Raw genomic sequence first — 21,668 nt, 5'->3', positions numbered from 1 at the left:
AGAAGAACTCCAGAATTTCCTCTCCAACCTCAACTCCTTTGGTTCCATCAGATTCACCTGGTCCTACTCCAAATCCCATGCCACTTTCCTTGATGTTGACCTTCACCTGTCCAATGGCCAGCTTCACACGTCCGTCCACATCAAACCCACCAACAAGCAACAGTACCTCCATTACGACAGCTGCCACCCATTCCACATCAAACGGTCCCTTCCCTACAGCCTAGGTCTTCGTGGCAAACGAATCTGCTCCAGTCCGGAATCCCTGAAGCATTACACCAACAACCTGACAACAGCCTTCGCATCCCGCAACTACCCTCCCGACCTGGTACAGAAGCAAATAACCAGAGCCACTTCCTCATCCTCTCAAACCCAGAACCTCCCACAGAAGAACCACAAAAGTGCCCCACTTGTGACAGGATACTCTCCGGGACTGGATCAGATTCTGAATGTGGCTCTCCAGCAGGGATATGACTTCCTCAAATCCTGCCCTGAAATGAGATCCATCCTTCATGAAATCCTCCCCACTCCACCAAGAGTGTCTTTCCGCCGTCCACCTAACCTTCGTAACCTCTTAGTTCATCCCTATGAAATCCCCAAACCACCTTCCCTACCCTCTGGCTCCTACCCTTGTAACCGCCCCCGGTGTAAAACCTGTCCCATGCACCCTCTCACCGCCACCTACTCCAGTCCTGTAACCCGGAAGGTGTACACAATCAAAGGCAGAGCCACGTGTGAAAGCACCCACGTGATCTACCAACTGACCTGCCTACACTGTGATGTATTCTATGTGGGAATGACCAGCAACAAACTGTCCATTCGCATGAATGGACACAGGCAGACAGTGTTTGTTGGTAATGAGGATCACCCTGTGGCTAAACATGCCTTGGTGCACGACCAGCACATCTTGGCGCAGTGTTACACCGTCCGGGTTATCTGGATACTTCCTACTAACACCAACCTATCCGAACTCCGGAGATGGGAACTTGCTCTTCAATATATCCTCTCTTCCCGTTATCCACCAGGCCTCAATCTCCGCTAATTTCAAGTTGCCGCCACTCATACTTCACCTGTCATTCAACAACATCTTTGCCTCTGCACTTCTGCCTCGACTGACATCTCTGCCCAAACTCTTTGTCTTTAAATATGTCTGCTTGTGTCTGCATATGTGTGGATGGATATGTGTGTGTGTGCGAGTGTGTACCCGTCCTTTTTTCCCCCTAAGGTAAGTCTTTCCGCTCCCGGGACTGGAATGACTCCTTACCCTCTCCCTCAAAACTCACATCCTTTCGTCTTTCCCTCTCCTTCCCTCTTTCCTGATGAGGCAACAGTTTGTTGCGAAAGCTTGAATTTTGTGTGTATGTTTGTGTGTCTGTCGACCTGCCAGCACTTTCATTTGGTAAGTCACATCTACTTTGTTTTTAGATATATTTTTCCTTCGTGGAATGTTTCCTTCTATTATAACCATATATATATATATATATATATATATATATAGTTATAATAGAAGGAAACATTCCACGAAGGAAAAATATATCTAAAAACAAAGTAGATGTGACTTACCAAATGAAAGTGCTGGCAGGTCGACGTGTCTGTCGACCTGCCAGCACTTTCATTTGGTAAGTCACATCTACTTTGTTTTTAGATATATATATATATATATATATATACTTAAAAACAAAGATGATGTGACTTACCAAATGAAAGTGCTGGCAGGTCCTTCTATTATATATATATATATATATATATATATATATATATATATATATTCAGCCAGCACAATGTACCTGTAGAGGTGTGTGTGTGTGTGTGTGTGTGTGTGTGTGTGTGTGTGTACTCTACCTCAAGAAGGATTCACACAAAAACTCGTGAAGTTCTGTGTGCCTGTTAATGACTCCACACTCCTACTGTTCTATAAGCCATTTAGTTTATTAACTCCTAAATTGTTTACATTTTGCAAGAACTTTCCATACCAAAGTATGATATATGGTTGATACAAGGACGATGTCCTCTTAAAATAGATCATTACGCCTCAACATTTCATTGTGAACTATTACTTGACAATGGTCCACATGCCAAAATTGCAACCATAAGTATACAAATTTAATACCAGTCAAGGTGAAACATATTGTGATTTGTGAAATGCTTAATCAATGGAAAAGAGGGCATAACTTTAAACAGTAAATAATACATTTTTTTTATTTTCTTGCCACTTATACTACTAAATTGCAGCATCCAAAAACGAAAAAGTAACAACAAACCAAGGAAATTCCATGTTTTAAAGCAACCAAGAAATCATCGTGGCCATGGGCTGGAGATGTATGCACCAATCCACTGCCTTTGCCAGTTGAGACATGGTCTGAAGGAAGCAAAGGCAAGTTGCATCCTTGCTTTAGAGGATGCTCATAGAATGTATTCCTCAACATGTCACCTACAACAGTAGAGACAAAAGGGTTGAAAACTGATATGAAGTGTGCAAAAAGAAATAATAATCACTTGAGTTTCAAAATGTAAATCTAAAAGTAATTTGAGAATACCAAAGAAATTTACCTTGTCTTAGGAATTCTAGATAACAATATGAGTTTTAATACTTGAGGTGATTTTGTAAATAACTTTTGCAGCCAGGGACAGATAACAGTTGTTGCCAAAATTAATGTAAAACAATTCAGTAATGAAAAACTATCATCATGCACAGAGAGAAACTTGGGGACTATTGTAGTCAGTTATTAACAAGAAACATCACACTGGAGAATTTACTTATCTTCTTCTTCTTCTTTTTTTTTTTGGGGGGGGGGGGGAGGTAGGCTGGGATTGATTTATGTGTTTCAGTGTTTCTAGGTAAGTTTTCCATCCTTGCAGGAGACTTCATACAACACATACAATTCTACAATATTCAGGAGCTTCTAATGTATTTTTAGATTTACTGAGGATACACATTGTGCAGGTCAATCTTCTTCATTATTCACTGAAGATCTGTGCCTGCCTAACCACCAGAAACAATTATACTTGGTCCTCTCCGCAAGATCAGTTTAAAGTGAGGAAGCTATGACCTTCATGGACACCACACTGTGTGAGAGAGAAACAGGTGCTATGTCAGCAGGTGGCCGGATACAACCAAAAACAGGAGAGAAACGGTGATGACACAAGGCGAGAAGACCGCCTGTGAATGGAACTCAAACCCACGCCGGAGCTGAGCAACCAGGCTGACTGAACGGCAGACCTGAGACAACAAGTCCAAGTCAATAGCAACTATGCAACAACAATGTGCAATCTAAGTTCAATACAATGCTGTCAACAGGACAAGTACGAGCCACAATCCAAAGGGAAGTTCTCAATGAATAGACAGCAGTACAGTGGAGATAGTGACAAACGCTATCAAATGAAGTACATGACTGAGTGAGTGGTTGAGGTGCAGTGTTATTTATGCCAGCTAAGAGGGTCACTATGGGCCAATGTATTCAAGTGGTGAGATGGTGGCGCACTCACTAGGTGAGTGCAGTGCTGTAGCAACACAGTCCTCTATTGTCCATCGAGATCCATTTGCTCTGGCAGGCATTCAACTTCTGCGCAGCTTGATACCAGAACATGCATCTCTCAAAACAAAGTATTGCTCATAAAGTTCGGAAACCTTGTCTCTTGCAATGTGAATAGCACTATTACAGGCATTGACAATGTAAATTGATGCCCCAACTCATTTGTGAAACAAAAAGTTGGTCAGTGCACCTGTTGTAATCAAATATTCTTTGTCTGGCGAGAAGAGAAAGGTAGAGACCTATTTATCATAAGAGGAGCCTTGATATTTGTGATATTGCACACAAAAGTAACATGAAATATGAAACATGCAACAATGCTTGCCTCTGTGACAGAGACCCTTAACACCATTCAGCCAAGACTTGGGCTCAAAATATGGTTCGTTTGTCAGGGCAACACCTCACTGTAATGGTTCAAGATGTATATTGGCAGACTACAATTTGCTTCAAAAGCTATTGGTCATCATATTCATAAATCTTATCTGATTCTTTGTGACTTTTTCTTCTTTCTGAATGTAAAACATACCTAAAAAGACAAATTTTCTAAAAATGAAGACCCCCTTCAGCTGCCAAATGCTATCTGAAAATACAGTAAAACTTGCGTTTTATACATTTCAGCATACTGGCACAAAAAAGTGTACAACACACAAAAGTGCACAATACAGGAAAGCATAGGAAACAAAACAAGCTGGAGATTTTGTGCCTAATGTTCTCCATTTACAAAGACTGCCAACTTCAGTGTTTTAGCCAACATTGTGTTACAAGTTTTATTTACCATAATTTTATAATGATTATCAATAATAAGCCTCGCAGTAAACCACAAATATTTTTGGAATGTAGACCTAATGTCACAAAAGAGTTTTGCTTCTATCTTTTAGTTACACCATTGGACATGACTGGAACGAAGTAGGAAATGTGTTTTTGTGTGTATTAGCGTTCAGCCACTACCTTCGTCATAGTCGCAATAGCAGTGGCTGAGTGCTGACACAAACAAACACGCGCAGAGGTTTCCCCCTTTGTTCTTATACTGTCCAATGGTGTAAATAATGGAAGGAGAAGTCTTTTGTGAGGCCACATTAAAGAGATACTTGTGTTCTCATATGGGACTTATTACCGATAATCATCATAAAATTATGGTAAACACAACTTGCAACACAATACTGGTTATAACACTAAAATTAACAGAAAACAGGAACAAGAAGTGTGAAACCTACAGCTTGCTGCTGACAAGGTCACTTGGTTTAGGGATATCCCCTGTGAGAGAGAGGGCAGAAATTCTTGTCATGTTATGGGCCATCTTGAGGACAAATGTTTACATCAGCCATCAGGTCATACTACCCTAAGACTGCATGCCTAGTACAGATTAGCATACTTCATGTGGAAGTAACAACAATTCGTATAAGATCATTACAGAGACAGCGATGTTCAAAAGCAACGTTTATTTGTATAAATGACTGTGAAACTAAATTACAGCAGTTGTAATACAATGCAATGAACAGAACGAAGTTTGCTACTGGAGTCACTGTCATCAAATTGTGATTATCATAAGGCAGTGACTCAGCATACTTTCCCGCCCTTCCAAACATTATGAACTTATAATGCAGGTGGTCATGTCCTAACAATCTAACAATGAAAATCTTGATTGCCGCAATAACGCTATGTTATGTGAACAATAATTTTGCATATAATCTGCATTTTCTGCTTTATTCCAAGGCTAACTTTGAGTAGGAATACAATGCTCGTTTTGCAGAAATCTATATGAAAATCAGTGTTAAACATTGTGATATCATCAAAGAAAACCTAAAACCTGGAAAATGTTGTAACACAGAATCATTAATGATGGGAAAGCGTATTGAGACAACTTCTGTTGAGATCGACAAAAATGAACGCAGAAAGTGGGAAAATGCAAAATGTGGGAACATAAAAATGGGGTTTCACTGTACATGTTTTGTGGGAAATTTACAAGGACAGATAAATACACTGAGCTAAATGAAGATTATTTGTAAAAAGTAAAAGTCCTACCCCCATGAACCATGGACCTTGCCGTTGGTGGGGAGGCTTGCGTGCCTCGATACATATAGCCGTACCGTAGGTGCAACCACAACGGAGGGGTATCTGTTGAGAGGCCAGACAAACGTGTGGTTCCTGAAGAGGGGCAGCAGCCTTTTAAGTAGTTGCAGGGGCAACAGTCTGGATGATTGACTGATCTGGCCTTGTAACACTAACCAAAATGGCCTTGCTGTTCTGGTACAGCAAACCGCTGAAAGCAAGGGGAAACTACAGCCGTAATTTTTCCCAAGGGCATGCAGCTTTACTGTATGGTTAAATGATGATGGCGTCCTCTTGGGTAAAATATTCTGGAAGTAAAATAGTTCCCCATTTGGATCTCTGGGCTGGGACTACTCAAGAGGACGTTGTTATCAGGAGAAAGGAAACTGGCGTTCTACGGATCAGAGTGTGGAATGTCAGATCCCTTAATCAGGCAGGTAGGAAAGAAAATTTAAAAAGGGAAATGAATAGGTTGAAGTTAGATATAGTGGGAATAAGTGAAGTTCGGTGGCAGGAGGAACAAGACTTTTGGTCAGGTGAATACAAGGTTATAAATACAAAATCAAATAGGGGTAATGCAAGAGTAGGTTTAATAATGAATAAAACAATAGGAGTGCGGGTAAGCTACTGCCAACAGCATAGTGAACGCATTATTGTGGCCAAGATAGACATGAAGCCCATGCCTACTACAGTAGTACAAGTTTATATGCCAACTAGCTCTGCAGATGATGAAGAAATTGATGAAATGTATGATGAGATAAAAGAAATTATTCAGGTAGTGAAGGGAGACGAATATTTAATAGTCATGGGTGACTGGAATTCGAGAGTAGGAAAAGGGAGAGAAAGAAACATAGTGGGTGAATATGGATTGGGGGAAAGAAATGAAAGAGGAAGCCGTCTGGTAGAATTTTGCACAGAGCATAACTTAATCATAGCTAACACTTGGTTCAAGAATCATAAAAGAAGGTTGTATACATGGAAGAATCCTGGAGATACTAGAAGGTATCAGATAGATTACATAATGGTAAGACTGAGATTTAGGAACCAGGTTTTAAATTGTAAGACATATCAAGGGGCAGATGTGGACTCTGGCCACAATCTATTGGATATGAACTGTAGATTAAAACTGAAGAAACTGCGAAAAGGTGGGAATTTAAGGAGATGGGACCTGGATAAACTGAAAGAACCAGAGGTTGTACAGAGTTTCAGGGAGAGCATAAGGGAACAATTGACAGGAATGGGGGAAAGAAATACAGTAGAAGAAGAATGGGTAGCTCTGAGGGATGAAGTAGTGAAGGCAGCAGAGGATCAAGTAGGTAAAAAGATGAGGGCTAGTAGAAATCCTTGGGTAACAGAAGAAATATTGAATTTAATTGATAAAAGGAGAAAATATAAAAATGCAGTAAATGAAGCAGGCAAAAATGAATATAAATGTCTCAAAAATGAGATTGACAGGAATTGCAAAATGGCTAAGCAGGGATGGCTAGAGTACAAATGTAAGGATGTAGAGGCTTATCTCACTAAGGGTGAGATAGATACTGCCTACAGGAAAATTAAAGAGACCTTTGGAGAAAAGAGAGACACTTGTATCAATATCAAGAGCTCAGATGGAAATCGAGTTCTAAGCAAAGAAGGGAAAGCAGAAAGGTGGAAGGAGTATATAGAGTGTCTATACAAGGGCGATGTACTTGAGGACAATATTACGGAAATGGAAGAGGATGTAGATGAAGATGAAATGGGAGATACGATACTATGTGAAGAGTTTGACAGAGCACTGAAAGACCTGAGTCGAAACAAGGCCCCGAGAGTAGACAACATTCCATTAGAACTACTGACAGCCTTGGGAGAGCCAGTCCCGACAAAACTCTACCATCTGGTGAGCAAGATGTATGAGACAGGTGAAATACCCTCAGACTTCAAGAAGAATATAATAATTCCAATCCCAAAGAAAGCTGGTGTTGAAAGATGTGAAAATTACCTAACTTTCAATTTAATAAGTCACAGCTGCAAAATACTAACGTGAATTCTTTACAGACGAATGGAAAAACTGGTAGAAGCCAACCTCGGCGAAGATCAGTTTGGAGTCTGCAGAAATGTTGGAACACTTGAGGCAATACTGACCCTACGACTTATCTTAGAAAATAGATTAAGGAAAGGCAAACCTACATTTCTAGCATTTGTAGACTTAGAGAAAGCTTTTCACGATGTTGACTGGAATACTGTCTTTCAAATTCTGAAGGTGGCAGGGGTAAAATAGAGGGAGCGAAAGGCTATTTACAATTTGTACAGAAACCAGATGGCAGTTATAAGAGTCGATGGGCATGAAAGGGAAGCAGCGGTTGGGTAGGGAGTGAGACAGGGTTGTAGCCTGTCCCCGATGTTATTCAATCTGTATATTGAGCAAGCAGTAAAGGAAACAAAAGAAAAATTCGGAGTAGGTATTAAAGTCCACGGAGAAGAAATAAAAACGTTGAGGTTCGCCGATGACATTGTAATTCTGTCAGAGACAGCAAAGGACTTGGAAGAGCTGTTGAACGGAATGGACAGTGTCTTGAAAGGAGGATATAAGATGAACATCAACAAAAGCAAAATGAGGATAATGGAATGTAGTCGAATTAAGTCGGGTGATGCTGAGGGAATTAGATTAGGAAATCAGACACTTAAAGTAGTAAGGGAGTTTTGCTATTTGGGGAGCAAAATAACTGATGATGGTCGAAGTAGAGAGAAAATAAAATGTAGACTGGCAATGGCAAGGAAAGCATTTCTGAAGAAGAGAAATTTGTTATCATCGAGTATAGATTTAAGTGTCAGGAAGTTGTTTCTGAAAGTATTTGTATGGAGTGTAGCCATGTATGGAAGTGAAACATGAATGATAAATAGTATGGACAAGAAGAGAATAGAAGCTTTCAAAATGTTGTGCTACAGAAGAATGCTGAAGATTAGATGGGTAGATCACATAACTAATGAGGAGGTATTGAATAGAATTGGGAAGAAGAGGAGTTTGTGGCACAACTTGACAAGAAGAAGGGACCGGTTGGTAGGACATGTTCTGAGGCATCAAGGGATCACAAATTTAGCATTGGAGGGCAGCATGGAGGGTAAAAATCATAGAGGGAGACCAAGAGATGAATACACTAAGCAGATTCAGAAGGACATATGTTGCAGTAGGTACGGGGAGATGAAGAAGCTTGCACAGGATAGAGTAGCATGGAGAGCTGCATCAAACCAGTCTCAGGACTGAAGACGACAACAACAACAACAACAACAACAACAAAATAAATGTAGCTGTGTATCTAATTTGTTAGTAATCTTTATATAACAATGATACACACATGAAAACTGCAGATGTACAGAATCTGTCACAAGGTGCTTAAAAAAATAAGTCTGTTGACAACCTGAAGACAGGTTTGAACACAATGCTTTACTGGGCATGGTCCTGTAGGGGGCAATATGCCCCCTCCTCTCCCAAACATTTAAACTAGCTTACCCAGCCAGTTTTTCACACACACACACACACACACACACACACACACACACACACACACACACACACAACTCAATGGTAAAAGACGTGAAAGAAATTCCACGGTATGACTGAGGACTGAGCCACTACTTTTTGGTTTGTAATCTGACACCTATCCACTGAGCTACCAAGCCACACATAAAGTACTTATGATATTAATACTGAATTGTGCTATGACCATATTCTTCACCATATTATAGCAATACCATTTACATAGTCTGAGAGAAGTCTCTGTGTTTCTAGAATGCAACAATGGGTAAAATTAACACTGCAGAAGAATTTTATCATAGTTAGGACTGTTTATATTTTATATGTTTTCCAAAGTCTTTCACAGTTTCTTCTGAAATTAAGCCTTTGACTGTTACAACAAACATGCTTGCTGCATTCCATGCTGAGGGCAGCTTTGTTGTTGCTAATACTGTTACCTGTGCTGAGAGATGGCATCTGAGCCACTCCTGTGATTGGTTTTGTTGCACAGACCGGCTCGCCTGAGCTGCATATTTTTGGAGCACTGGAGATGATGATTGTCTGCCACTCTGGGTTTTACCCCCCCCCCCCCCCCCTCTGATACAAAATATAGTTACTCTGACACCTAAAGACTGTCATTTTAAAGCTCCTCTAGAAATGAATTACTGCACAGACAAACACAAAGGTATGTCAATATTGCACTGTGCCTAAGAATTAAATCTTTCTTGTAGTTTTTAGTACAATTTTAGTAGTCTGTGATGAAAGGTCTGTGTCACTTTCGATTAATCTGAGTGTTCTTTCTTAGTTACTCTCCCATAACACCTGCTGTCCTCCATAAGGCCTTTGTCAAAAGTAGATCACACACACACACACACACACACACACACTCTCTCTCTCTCTCTCTCTCTCTCTCTCTCTCTCTCCATCAAGCAAACAAAACTCACATTCTGCGAGCTTTCAGTTGCCCGAGACTGCAGTCACGTGTGTAAGTTGCATTTGCATGACAGAGTGTGTGTGTGTGTGTGTGTGTGTGTGTGTGTGTGTGTGTGTGTGTGTTCGTGTTCCTTTTCATAATATTGTTACGTTCCATCCTGGATTTTTTACTGTTAGAATTACAGTAAAAACTTTTTCATTTCATGTCTGTTGATCCCATGTTAGGAGACATCTTTGGTAATTTCATGCACAATTAGTTCACACACGATAGCAAACTGATTACTTTGTCACTGGAAGAGGACTCTTTACCTGTCTTTGGTGATACCCCACACAATTCTCTAGGCAATCTCCAAAGCCATAAACCATGGTTTCTAAATGCTTTTCACTTGTGTCCAAATAATAGTTGCATACTGAGAACTGGCAATTGTATATAATCTTGTTACACTGACACAATGAAAGCTGCAGTTTTAATTCTTATATGTTACATACAAAATCAATGTTAAAGCATCTGGAAACTGTGACTGTTTTGCTTGTGAAAGTGGCAATTCGTCTGCATAGAAGTTTAAAAAGTAAGAATGTTTCAAATGCTACAGTAGCTTCCACACCATCTGTATATATTTTCCATCCTTCTTTTGGATCCAGGCTTTGAACCAACACTAATAAGGTTAAAAATATTTTTCAATTTTTTTGTGTCTATTTTTTGTTTTTCATTTAGTTTTGGAGACATATCAGTGTATTGTCCCTTTCCTGTGTCAGTATCCATGGTTAATAACATTCTTTCGTTTTCATTTTTTTGTTTTTCATTGAGTTTTAGAGGCATTTCAATGTAATGTTACCTTTCCTGTGCATTTATCTGTGGTTAGTAACATTTTTCTGTCCTCATATTTTCTTTTTCATTTAATTTTAGAGACATGACAGTGTAAACTTCATGTTTGCATTTTTACCTTGTTTCTTGGTGCACTTTCTGTTTAAAGTAAACAGTGCATCTCTGCATTGGTATACTCTTCTTTGAATGTTCACTCTCAATAATACTTGGACGATGCCTCCAAGTAAACTGTAGAGGATTCTTGTCATCAAAGCACTTCCCCCTGCCACGTTGCCTCCATTCTGTGGCATAAGCCTATAATTTCTCTTCCCAGAGCAAAGGGAAGTCTCCTGTTGACATTTTCTGCCCTGTTACTACTCGGTGGAGAGCATGAGCATTTAAAACACATGAGTAGAGTAAGTGGGAAAGGAACTCTTTATACCTCTTCACCATCTTTCACGCTGATTGGGGGACTCATTAGCATATCAGTACAATCAAGTGTTCCTATGCTTGAGTTATAATCTGTAATATGTTGAGGTTTCTTGAGATTTTCACCAGAAACATTTATACGGTATTACACATGGTCAGCATCTACATTTCTCTTTAGTCCCACCACTTAGGCATAAGCATTATATTGGTGAACACAAACTAGATCCTTCCTCATTTTAGTTGTGCATGTTCCTAAAAACAGTACCACATGTGGCCATTCCATGGTTATGAAGCCAGAGGAACAGGCCTGGGCTTCAATACCAATTGTCAACATAAACAGTGCACCCCCATTTCAAATACGGCTTCATCAGAGTTACCACGAATATCAGAAAGAAATATTAGATTCTCCAGGAGGTGTAGTGTTATACCAACAACATCTGCAATGAATTTAAAGGTAAACTCTTGTGGACAAGATTAACAGGAGAGGTGGTGAATTTAAATTAATGATTGGCTGTTTGCAATGGCCACCTGATTCACAAACATCAGCCATATTGTCATTTCAAGACATCATCATCAACTTTGTAGCACAGATATGCCTTGCCTGTACAATCGGATTGGGAGGTGGCTTTATACTACTTGCTGATATATATTCCAACTGTTGCTAAAACTTTCCTTAATTTGGTATGTGAAGACAAGGAACACAGCATCAACCAGGGCAATGATATCTTCTGATTTCTTGGTCTAGTGGACAAACAGAGTGGGCACAGATTTTGTTTCTGAAATCCACATTGATTCCTACAGAGGATATTTTCATGAGTGTAAAACATAATAAAAAATTCCACGACAGATTCACATCACATCACAGGTACAGACCTGTAGTTTGTGCATCTGTTCGACAGCCCTGCTTGAAAACAGGAATAGCCTGCACTTATTTCCAATCACTAGGAACACTTCATTCCTCCAGACATCTACAGTACACTGCCACTGGAATAGGAGTACTTCTTTCACACACACTAATGTGACAGGAAGGGCACCCAGCACCTAATCCATTAACAAAGCCAAGACATGTTTAAACAAGCCCCCCCCCCCCATATGACTATACAGAATAAAGGCACAAGAAAAAGAAGAAGAAGATAGTATTATTCTATTTCTGGAGTGAGAATGGATCATACTGAGCTGGTGGAGCAATTTTTCTACCCTTTTAAAGAAAACAACCATTTGCACATACTTCACTAACCTTATATAGCCACTTCCTGCATATAGTGCACACCTGACCTACGAAGGGTGCTGGGTTGGGGAGCGCTGGGGGGGAGTGGAGGGGGGGGAGGAGATTCCTACAATTCTTCACTCAACAGCAAAGTTCAAGAAAGTAACATTCATGGTAATAACAATATTGTTTGAGCCTCTGGTTTAAGCCTTCCATTCGGCTCCAAACTACATGATCAGCTCTGGAAACATATCGCAAAATACTAACTGTGGTTTCATGCCATGCGTAAGACTAATTGTCCTCACCAAAGCAGACAGCTGCCTGCAGCACTCGAAAATGGCCTCTGATGCCAACAAGCAAGTGTCATTCATGCTGATATGAACAATGATTTGCAGCTATGTGCACTCAGTATGCTCAACTGCTGCTGGTAAAGCCTCCTCCACATCTTGGGTGCAATCCCCACCCCCTCCCACCTGACAAGGAAACAGAGTTGACACCGCCCTTCCTTTCTAACCTGTCTGCTTTTTCCCTAAGGGGCTCCACCACCCACCCAACTCTTGAGCTTCCAATTACAAGCAATCCCACCCTCTACACTTGTTCAGGCCTTTCACGAAGGTTGTCTACAGTCCAAATGAGCAAGGCATTCCATACTGCCTCAGATGTACTTTCAGCAGAGGGCAATAACTCAAACTTGTTTTTAACGTATAAGGGGACAGCTGCTCAGCCAGTACTAACTGTCGCCTATAACACAGAGATTCGCAGCCCTGCCACTGTTCACCATTCACCATCAGGTGAACACTGACTGAGAACAAGGATGCTACAAGTCTCTGTGATATCAGGGATCCCATGTGATGCTGTAGGCACCCAGGTGCCATAACATTTGTCACAGGCTACCCAACACCACTGCAGCCCAGGACAGCACAATGAGGCCCATCCACTGTGGACAATACAGCTTCCTACTGTTTATGGACAGTGGCCAATTCTCCCCTGCATCCATACACAACAGATGCATTCTCTATCCATCAGTGTTTGTCTATACCAAAGAACATATCACTAACCCAAGGAGTAATGTTGCTGTGCTACTTCTGCCTTTCACATTCTCACAGCACTCCAACGTTAACTCACACAATGCAAATGTACTAAAATTTGTGGAAAAACTTACAATAAATTAGAATATGAGTAAATTAATATACACTAGTCAACACAGTTTTATACACACATGCTATTCACTTCCTTTCCGAGGCACGTGAGAACAAAATTTAAACCAAATTCTGCATATAAACAGAAACTGGTGCTGCTCCTAACACATCTGCTCGATTCTGCAGCTGTGGCCCTGTTAAAAAGCAAGTATAGAAAGTACAGAGAATTAATTTACCTTTAAAAGATGAGATAACTTCTGCTTGTGCTCCAGTCTTATTTAGCAAGTCCTTCATACATTCAGAAGCTAAAATGTACAGTTCATCTTTTGAATTGTCCAAATGAATTGCACTGTATGTCATCTCTGGACTATAACATACTGCACTTGTCATTGGCAGAGTCCAAGGAGTTGTGGTCCATATTAACAAATACACTTGTGATACATGTTGGGGTGTAATTTCTTTCAGTTGTGGTGGTAGGTCCTTTACCAGGAAGCGTACCGTAACAGCCTGACTGCAGTGAGTTGGGTTGTACTCCAGCTCAGCTTCTGCCAGTGCTGTCCTGAAAATTTTTGGGTGTTAAACTAAATAAAAATGAAGTTTTCTTTGATCAGTATTATCTAAAGACAAAATATTCACTTGGATGACTTCTGCAGTTTGGTAGTAACATGGGACTTTCAGGCAGGAGAGTTCAACATTGACACCTGGCTCATAGAAGAATTATTCTCATCATGTAAGGGTCACATGCACAACTGTGCAGTTACACACAAACCAAAGTCAAACCCCTATGAAGGCACCTCTCAGAGTAAACACTTTAACTTTTAGTTTAAAATCAGTGCCAAGGCTGGAGAGGTACCTATTTCCAAATAATCTACAGTTCTATTAAAGTAATTTAATATTTCAATAACTCAGCTAAAAATGGCACAGTGTCACCATTCTAAAGAGGAAGGATAAACGTCTATGCCAGCACTGCTCTGGCATTCATGCCAGCCAGAACTTTTGCTTTAACAGATTCAACACATATCTGTAAATGGAGTTATATCTCTGAGGGTAATTATTCAATATGAGTGAACTTTGTGTTTTTATGTAGAGAAGTGTATTAATTTCAAATCATCCTGGGCTCCAAATGTTTACCTCAGAAACATTAAAATGAAATGAGGCTACAAATTTAAAGAAACAAGGAAAGTTTCCCAATTTATTTTTAAATTATTGTGATGTATGCAACCAAAGCATCTAAATCACAAAAATTGGGTTATGAAGCACAGTACATAGAACTTTAAAATACATAATACGAAGAACACTGGACCTAGACTACAAACATAGGCAACATCTGAGAAGGCTGGGTTGAGTATGGATGTGGATTTCATTGCTGATAAGATGGAGGGTGTGATAGAGGTGGGCTCAGTCTTATGCACCTCACTCAGCATACTCTGTTAAGTGTACAGGCTAAAAGGGGGACTTCTACCAGGAACAATAAGTATTTTTAAAAATTAAAAAATTATATACTATAAATGACTGATGCATTCACAATAATAACTATAATTTTGTCTAACACTGCTGTACTTTTTTACTGTGCAATGTCTCATTATGCATCCAACTATGCAGACAGCAACAAAATGAAGTTTCATGTCTACTAAAACACATACATCCCTGTCTGGTTATTTAAAATTTTGGATCTGCCAACTGAGTGACATGGCCCACTCTTTGAGTCTTCTCTGAAACACACAGTGGATCATCATTACAGTTACTGTACATTACTCTAGAAAATTCTGAGTGGAATACAATAATGCAAAAAGTAAAGGTAACTACTCACCATATAGTTGAGGAATAAAGTGGTCAACTGCAACTATCCCAGTTTGACTCCAGTGTCACAGCAATTGTTTGTGTGTTAGTCTGTTAGCTTCAAGAAATAGCCATGATTTTCCATTCTACCTTCAGGCAAATACCGGTACGGTTCCTCTGAAAGGGCACAGCTAATTTCCTCCCCCATCCTTCCCTAATCCAATTAATCCAATTGTGCTCTATCTGTAATGCCCTTTTTGTTGATGGGATGTTAAGCATTAATCTTCTCCTCCTCCTCCTCCTCCTCCTCCTCCTCCTCCTCCCCCCCCCCCCCTCAAGAAATAACATCGTCCACAATATTAGGGATGATTTCAGTCTTGTTTACATGTCTGTCAACTGCTCAATGCTTCAACCATATGAAGAATAGTTACATTAATTGATTCAATTATTTTTGGTTGTAAAGAAGATATTTATAACATCTAAGACCACTTTTGAATCCATTTACTTTAGTTTAAACTTCCTTGGGAAATCTAAACAATTTAAACTTTCTTGGGAGATCAAAACTTGCATCAATAACAACCAATCCTGTCCAACACAGAAGATTTCCATTGGGTTATTTCCTTCTGTACTGGGGATCCATACTGTGGAGAGTTAGCATACAAACTGAAATGCCCTTTTCTCTGAACTTAAGTCAAAGTACAGCTTAACAAACAGTAACCTCTCTCTGACAGAGGTCATCTAACAGGTGCAGTATGTCGGACAGACAAGAGTGCAGAAAGAAATCATTCATTGCTTTGTTCACAGAACCATGCCAGCATTTGATTAATTCCATTTACAGAAACCATAAAACACACAAATCGTGCATGACTGGATGGGTATTTGAACCTTCATCTTCTCAGTTACAAGTTCCATTTCTTATCACCCCATTTGGCACTCGTTTAGAGGGTTACTTCATGGCAGAATAGGAAGCTTGTTTTACAACCATGAAGTCAAAATGTCAAGGCAAGAGACCAGAAAGAGAAATGTCCTAACTGAAGAATCTGTCCCCAGCATTCAGCTAAGAGAATTCAGATCTAAATAACAGTGGTCCAATAACATTTGCATCCTGGTTTTATTTATACATATCATCAACTGCACACAGCAGCACCCTCTCGACTTGAGACATACATTATTTACTGCTCAGTGGATTGTATGTAACTGTTACTGCCAGAGGAAAATCATCTGGTAAGAGGTCATATCATTCAAAGTTATTCACAAATTCTATAAATTAAAACTAAATAAAAAGTTGGGCTAGAAAATAAAACATGGGTCATAGCACTGAGTTAATATTTCAGGTCACAAAATATAAAAGTGACCGTAAGTACAGAGCAAAGAAAGTTTTTACAATCTTACAAGACTGTGGAGCAGGACATGTTTGAGGAGATGAAGAAATCTTACAATTAGCTTTAATACAAAAAGCAGTAGACGAAATAAAGATGTTATAAAAAATCAATGAGAAGTTTTTACATTCACAAATTAGGAACACAAAAAATAGGTGAAAACAGGTATCACTAATGAGGGATCTGCAGTGAGTAAAATTCTAATTTTTGTTTTCCATATACTACAATAATAAAAATGATATCACTATTATTATTAAAAATAATTTAGGAGTAAACTAGACCACTGCCTGAATACCAGAAGCATTGTGTCATAAACAGACACTCTCCTGTATTAAATTATGTACATTTTTCCAGAACTTTCCTACTATAATAATAACAATAATAATAATAAAACTGTCTTCAACCTATAGGTTGGATGAGCACCTCAGTGCTTCACTGGCCAAGGCCCTATCGGAGGTGATATGCTGTTGCCTTCCTCCATTCTCTGAACTGATTTACCAGCCAGTTATAATGGAGCCTATAGTTTCGTATGAACATTGAGCCATGATATATCCTACCATTTTTTCACACACACACAAAGTATTATCAGTTGTGAAAGAAAGCAATCTGTGATAGAAAAAATAATCATAAGACTAACTGGAGACTGGATTTGTAGCCATAACTTAAGCACCACACAACTACTTTATTAAGAAGCAGTAACAAATAAAAGCTACAGCTACACAAAACTGAGAAACATAAAAAAAATTATTTCACTTTCATGGCTAATGCTAAAACTGTCTTAATATGTAACTGACACCATTTATCTCATATATTAGCTTAAATGTCACACATATAATAAAAAGAAGAAGTTACTTACCTTGATGATGGAGACCAGAAAACTGGTTTATATGCTCTATAGATCAAACCCTGAAAACAAATATTGCCATATGAAGCAAATGCAATAACATTTAACAACATGATCTTTTAACTGAATATTTTTCAAATGTATTGAAAGTAAGTACCTGACCACGTGTGGAAGTTAAAGAATAAAACTGTGTGTATCTGCTCCTGCTCGCTCGCTCGCTCTCTCACTCTCACTCTCACTCTCACTCTCTCTCTCTCTCTCTCTCTCTCTCTCTCTCTCTTTCATCCAACTTTTAGCTGTTCTTAGCCCCTACATACAGAGCCTGTGGCACTGATAAATTGAAAGCCCACCAACTTTTAGAAACACTCAATTTTAATCACATGTAATTACGTACAGTCATGACATTATGTATTCTTCACACAGTTCAGGGCAATAGCTTTGAATTTAACTACTTTTTCTGCAGATTGTTACCTACGTCTACCTTTGCCTATGCCCTAATGGCCACAGCAAAATTTTGCTTACTACATGTTAATTTGCACTATTCACACACAATGGCCTAGATCACAACCACAGCCATGTTTTGAGACTTTTATACAAAATTAAAAAAAAAAAGAAATACTGACAAGAGATGTGTGAACATTTCTTGTGCAAAACATATTGTTTTAATACTTGTATTTTTTCAAGGGCGCATGTTAGCATTTACATAACAAAACCAGGGATAAACATCACATGTCAAATTGCACTACAATAAAACTGTCATTGTTAAGTGTATCAATGGTGAAAAATGGCTATAATATCTCCATAAACCAAAAAAATTCTAAGTTAATTGTGTAATTGGATATGTAAAAAATCTACTCATCAACTAGCAGCAGCGTTGTACATAACAGAGGTGCGAGGGGGTTGGTGCAAAATAGATGGGAAAGATAATGCAAGGCTAGAAAACTAAAATGGAGTGAAGCACAAAGTAGTTACAGTGAAGAAGTGCTGGAATGGAAAAAATTAATGTAAATTAAGGGTGGGTGGGTGTTGAGAACCAAGGACATGTTGTAGAGTTAGTTCCCACCTGTGGAGTTCTGAGAAACTGGTGTCTCAGGGAAAAATCCAGATGGTACACGTGGTGAAACAAGTGCTGAGGTCATGAATGTCATGTTGTAGAGCATGCTCTGCAACAGGATATTGCAAGTTGCTAGTATACACCCTCTACCTATGCCCATTCATCCTAATTGATAAATTGGTTGTAGTCATGCCAATGTAGAAGGCTGAACAGTGTTCATATAACACCTGCTATATGACATGTTGTCTATTAGGTGGCTCTACCTTTGATAGTATATATCTTGCCAGTTACAGGGCTGTTATAGGTGGTGGTAGGAGAGCACATAGGGCAAGTCTTACAGTGGTGACAGTCACAGGGGTAGGAGCCATACAGTAGGGAGATGAGTGCAGAAGGAGCATAGGGCCTGACAAGAACAATGTGGAGATAGGGTGGGCGGCGGAAAGCTATTCTAGATGTGACGGGCAAAATTTCAGATAAAATGGATCTCATTTCAGGGCATGATTTTAGGAAACCATGGCCCTGTTGAAATGGCTAATTAACACGTTCCAAACCAGGATAATACTGATTCTCCAATAGTGTGCTCTGAATATGTGTTTTGGAGGGATCAGCAGTACCAGGATTGATGTCATGGCCCAGGATATCTGTTTTTTAACTAGGCTGGTGGGGTAATTACGTGCAGTGAAAGCTGAGTTGAGGATGGTGGTTTATTGCTGTAAAAAGTCTGCATCCAAACAAACACATTTGCTTCGGATGCCAAGGCTACATGGGCGGGAACGTCTGACATGGGAAGGATAGCAGCTGTCAAAATGTAAGTACTGTTGTCTGTTGGTAGGTTTAATGTGGACAGAAGTCTAGTAAGTGACCTATATGCCTCATTAGGCAAATTTACACTCTATCAGACTTCTCTCCTTCTACAAAATCCTGCCCCTCATGTTTCCTTGAATGCTATCATCTGCCTAGCCAACTTCAGACTGTAACAACATGCCAGACTTCACCTCAAAAAGCTATCCCACCTTCTCTTAAACTGCCTGAACAGTGGTGTTTCCCTTCCTGTCCCTCTGTAGCTCCCTACACAGCCTTACCATCAACCACGAATCCTCTCCTACAAACCGAGCTTGGCCAATGACCTTCACATCCTACGCTCTTCACCATTACCTCCCAGACCAAGAATAACCCATAATCCCAAGAACCAGTCACAAACTACAGTGTCCTTAACCTCTCATCTAAAGCACTCTCCACTCCTGAATTATCTGTATTATCTAAGCATGTCACCTTCAGCCCTAAACCTGCATTTGATCATACTGCTTTGTTGAAGGACCTACTTTCCTTCACACATAATATCCATCAGAAATATCACTTTGCAACTCATTTCCAAAACCTTTACAACAGCAAACCTGATATCGAACCCTGCCTTGAACAGTTCAGACCACAATCCCAACTTGATCCACCACCACTATCTCAAAATCATCCCTTACAAGCCTCCCAAAAATTCTTCACATCCAGCATTGCTTCACAACCCTTCCTCAGGTTCCTACAACATGACCCTAACCTGTCCTCTGCAGAACTCCAGGCTCTATGTTCCCTAAAAGCTGATGACTCCACCATTATCTTCTCAGCAGAAAGAGGATCTACCACAGTAGTACTTGACCGAAAGATGTATGTTAGTGAAGGTCTATGCCAGCTGTCTGACACCACTACAATACAGTGTCTGCCATCAAGATCCCATCCCTGTGATTCAAAGTGACCTGCAGTCCTTCCTTAAAACCTCAGGTTCCTCACAAGGACTAAAACCTCAATCCATAGATCTTCTCACCCCACCCAAATAACACACCTCAACCTTTTACCTTCTTCCTAAGGACCACAAACCCAACCATCCTGGCCGTCCTATAGTTGCTGGCTTCAAAGCACCCACCGAATATATATCTGCCTTTTTTGACCAATACCTGCTACCCATAGCACAAAGACTCCCCACATACATCAAAGATACCAACTATTTCCTAAATCGTCTGAAATCTGTGCCTATCCCACTCCCACCACACACCTTGCTTGTCACCATTGATGCCACCTCCCTCTTCACCAATACGCCCCATGTACATGGTCTGCTGCTGCTGAACATTTCCTCAGTCAGTACCAACCTGATTCAAAAATTATGACATCTTTCCTACTCGCCTTAATCAACTTTATACTTACCAACAACCACCACACCTTTGAGGGGCATACATACAAACAGATCAGGGGTACGGCCATGGTAAAAATGATGGCTCCTTACTATGCCAACCTTTCCATGGGTCACTTGGTAGGGACTTCCTGCAATCCGTTATTCTTTAGCCCCAAGTTTGGTTCAGATACGAACATGGCATCTTTACCATATGGACTCATGGTCAGGCTGACCCACTACAATTCCTGGAATCTCTGAATACCTTCTCCCAATCAAAAATTTAACATGGACCTATTCCAAATCCCATACCACTTTCCTTGATGTTGATGTCGACCTCACCAAAGGGCAGCTACACACTTCTGTCCACATTAAACCTACCAACAAACAACAGTACTTACATTCTGACTGCTGCCAACCTTTCCATGTCAAATGCTCCCTCCAATACAGTCATGGCACACAAGGCAAATGTATTTGCTCGGATGCAGATTCTTTACACCACCATTCTCACTTCAGTATTCATTACCCCACCAGCCTAGTTAAAAAGCAGATATCAAAGGCCATCACATCCAATCCTGGTACTTCTGATCTCTCCAAAAAACAGCTTCAGAGCACACAATTGGTGACTCAGTATTATCCTGGTTTGGAACGTGTTAATCAGCTACTTCAACAGGGCCATGATTCCCTAAAATCATGCCCTGAAATGAGATCCATTTTATCTGAAATTTTGCCCGTCACATCTAGAATAGCTTTCTGTTGCCCTCCCAATCTCCACAATATTCTTTTCATAGCTTGTGCTCCTTCTGCACCTATCTCCCTACTGTATGGCCCCTACCCCCGTGACTGTCACTGCTGCAAGACTTGCCCTATGCACTGTC

At 40.0% G+C, this 21,668-nt stretch overlaps 1 protein-coding gene across 1 annotated transcript in view; it reads right to left on the bottom strand.

Annotated features, from left to right (window-relative positions):
- LOC126187820 (isoleucine--tRNA ligase, mitochondrial) overlaps window positions 1-21,668 on the bottom strand; it is a 106,658-nt gene that overhangs the window by 36,962 nt on the left and 48,028 nt on the right. The window contains exons 5-7 of the mRNA XM_049929112.1: window positions 17,594-17,643; window positions 13,816-14,138; window positions 2,259-2,428 (exon numbers count right to left, since the gene is read on the bottom strand). Of these exons, the coding sequence (XP_049785069.1) occupies window positions 2,259-2,428; window positions 13,816-14,138; window positions 17,594-17,643 (543 nt within the window). The remainder of the gene's footprint in view (window positions 1-2,258; window positions 2,429-13,815; window positions 14,139-17,593; window positions 17,644-21,668) is intronic.

This window comes from Schistocerca cancellata, chromosome 5 (assembly GCF_023864275.1).
Source record: "Schistocerca cancellata isolate TAMUIC-IGC-003103 chromosome 5, iqSchCanc2.1, whole genome shotgun sequence".
Classification (NCBI taxonomy): domain Eukaryota; kingdom Metazoa; phylum Arthropoda; class Insecta; order Orthoptera; family Acrididae; genus Schistocerca; species Schistocerca cancellata.
The sequence above is the reverse complement of the archived record's forward strand: the minus strand, read 5'-3'. Positions and strand labels throughout refer to the sequence as shown.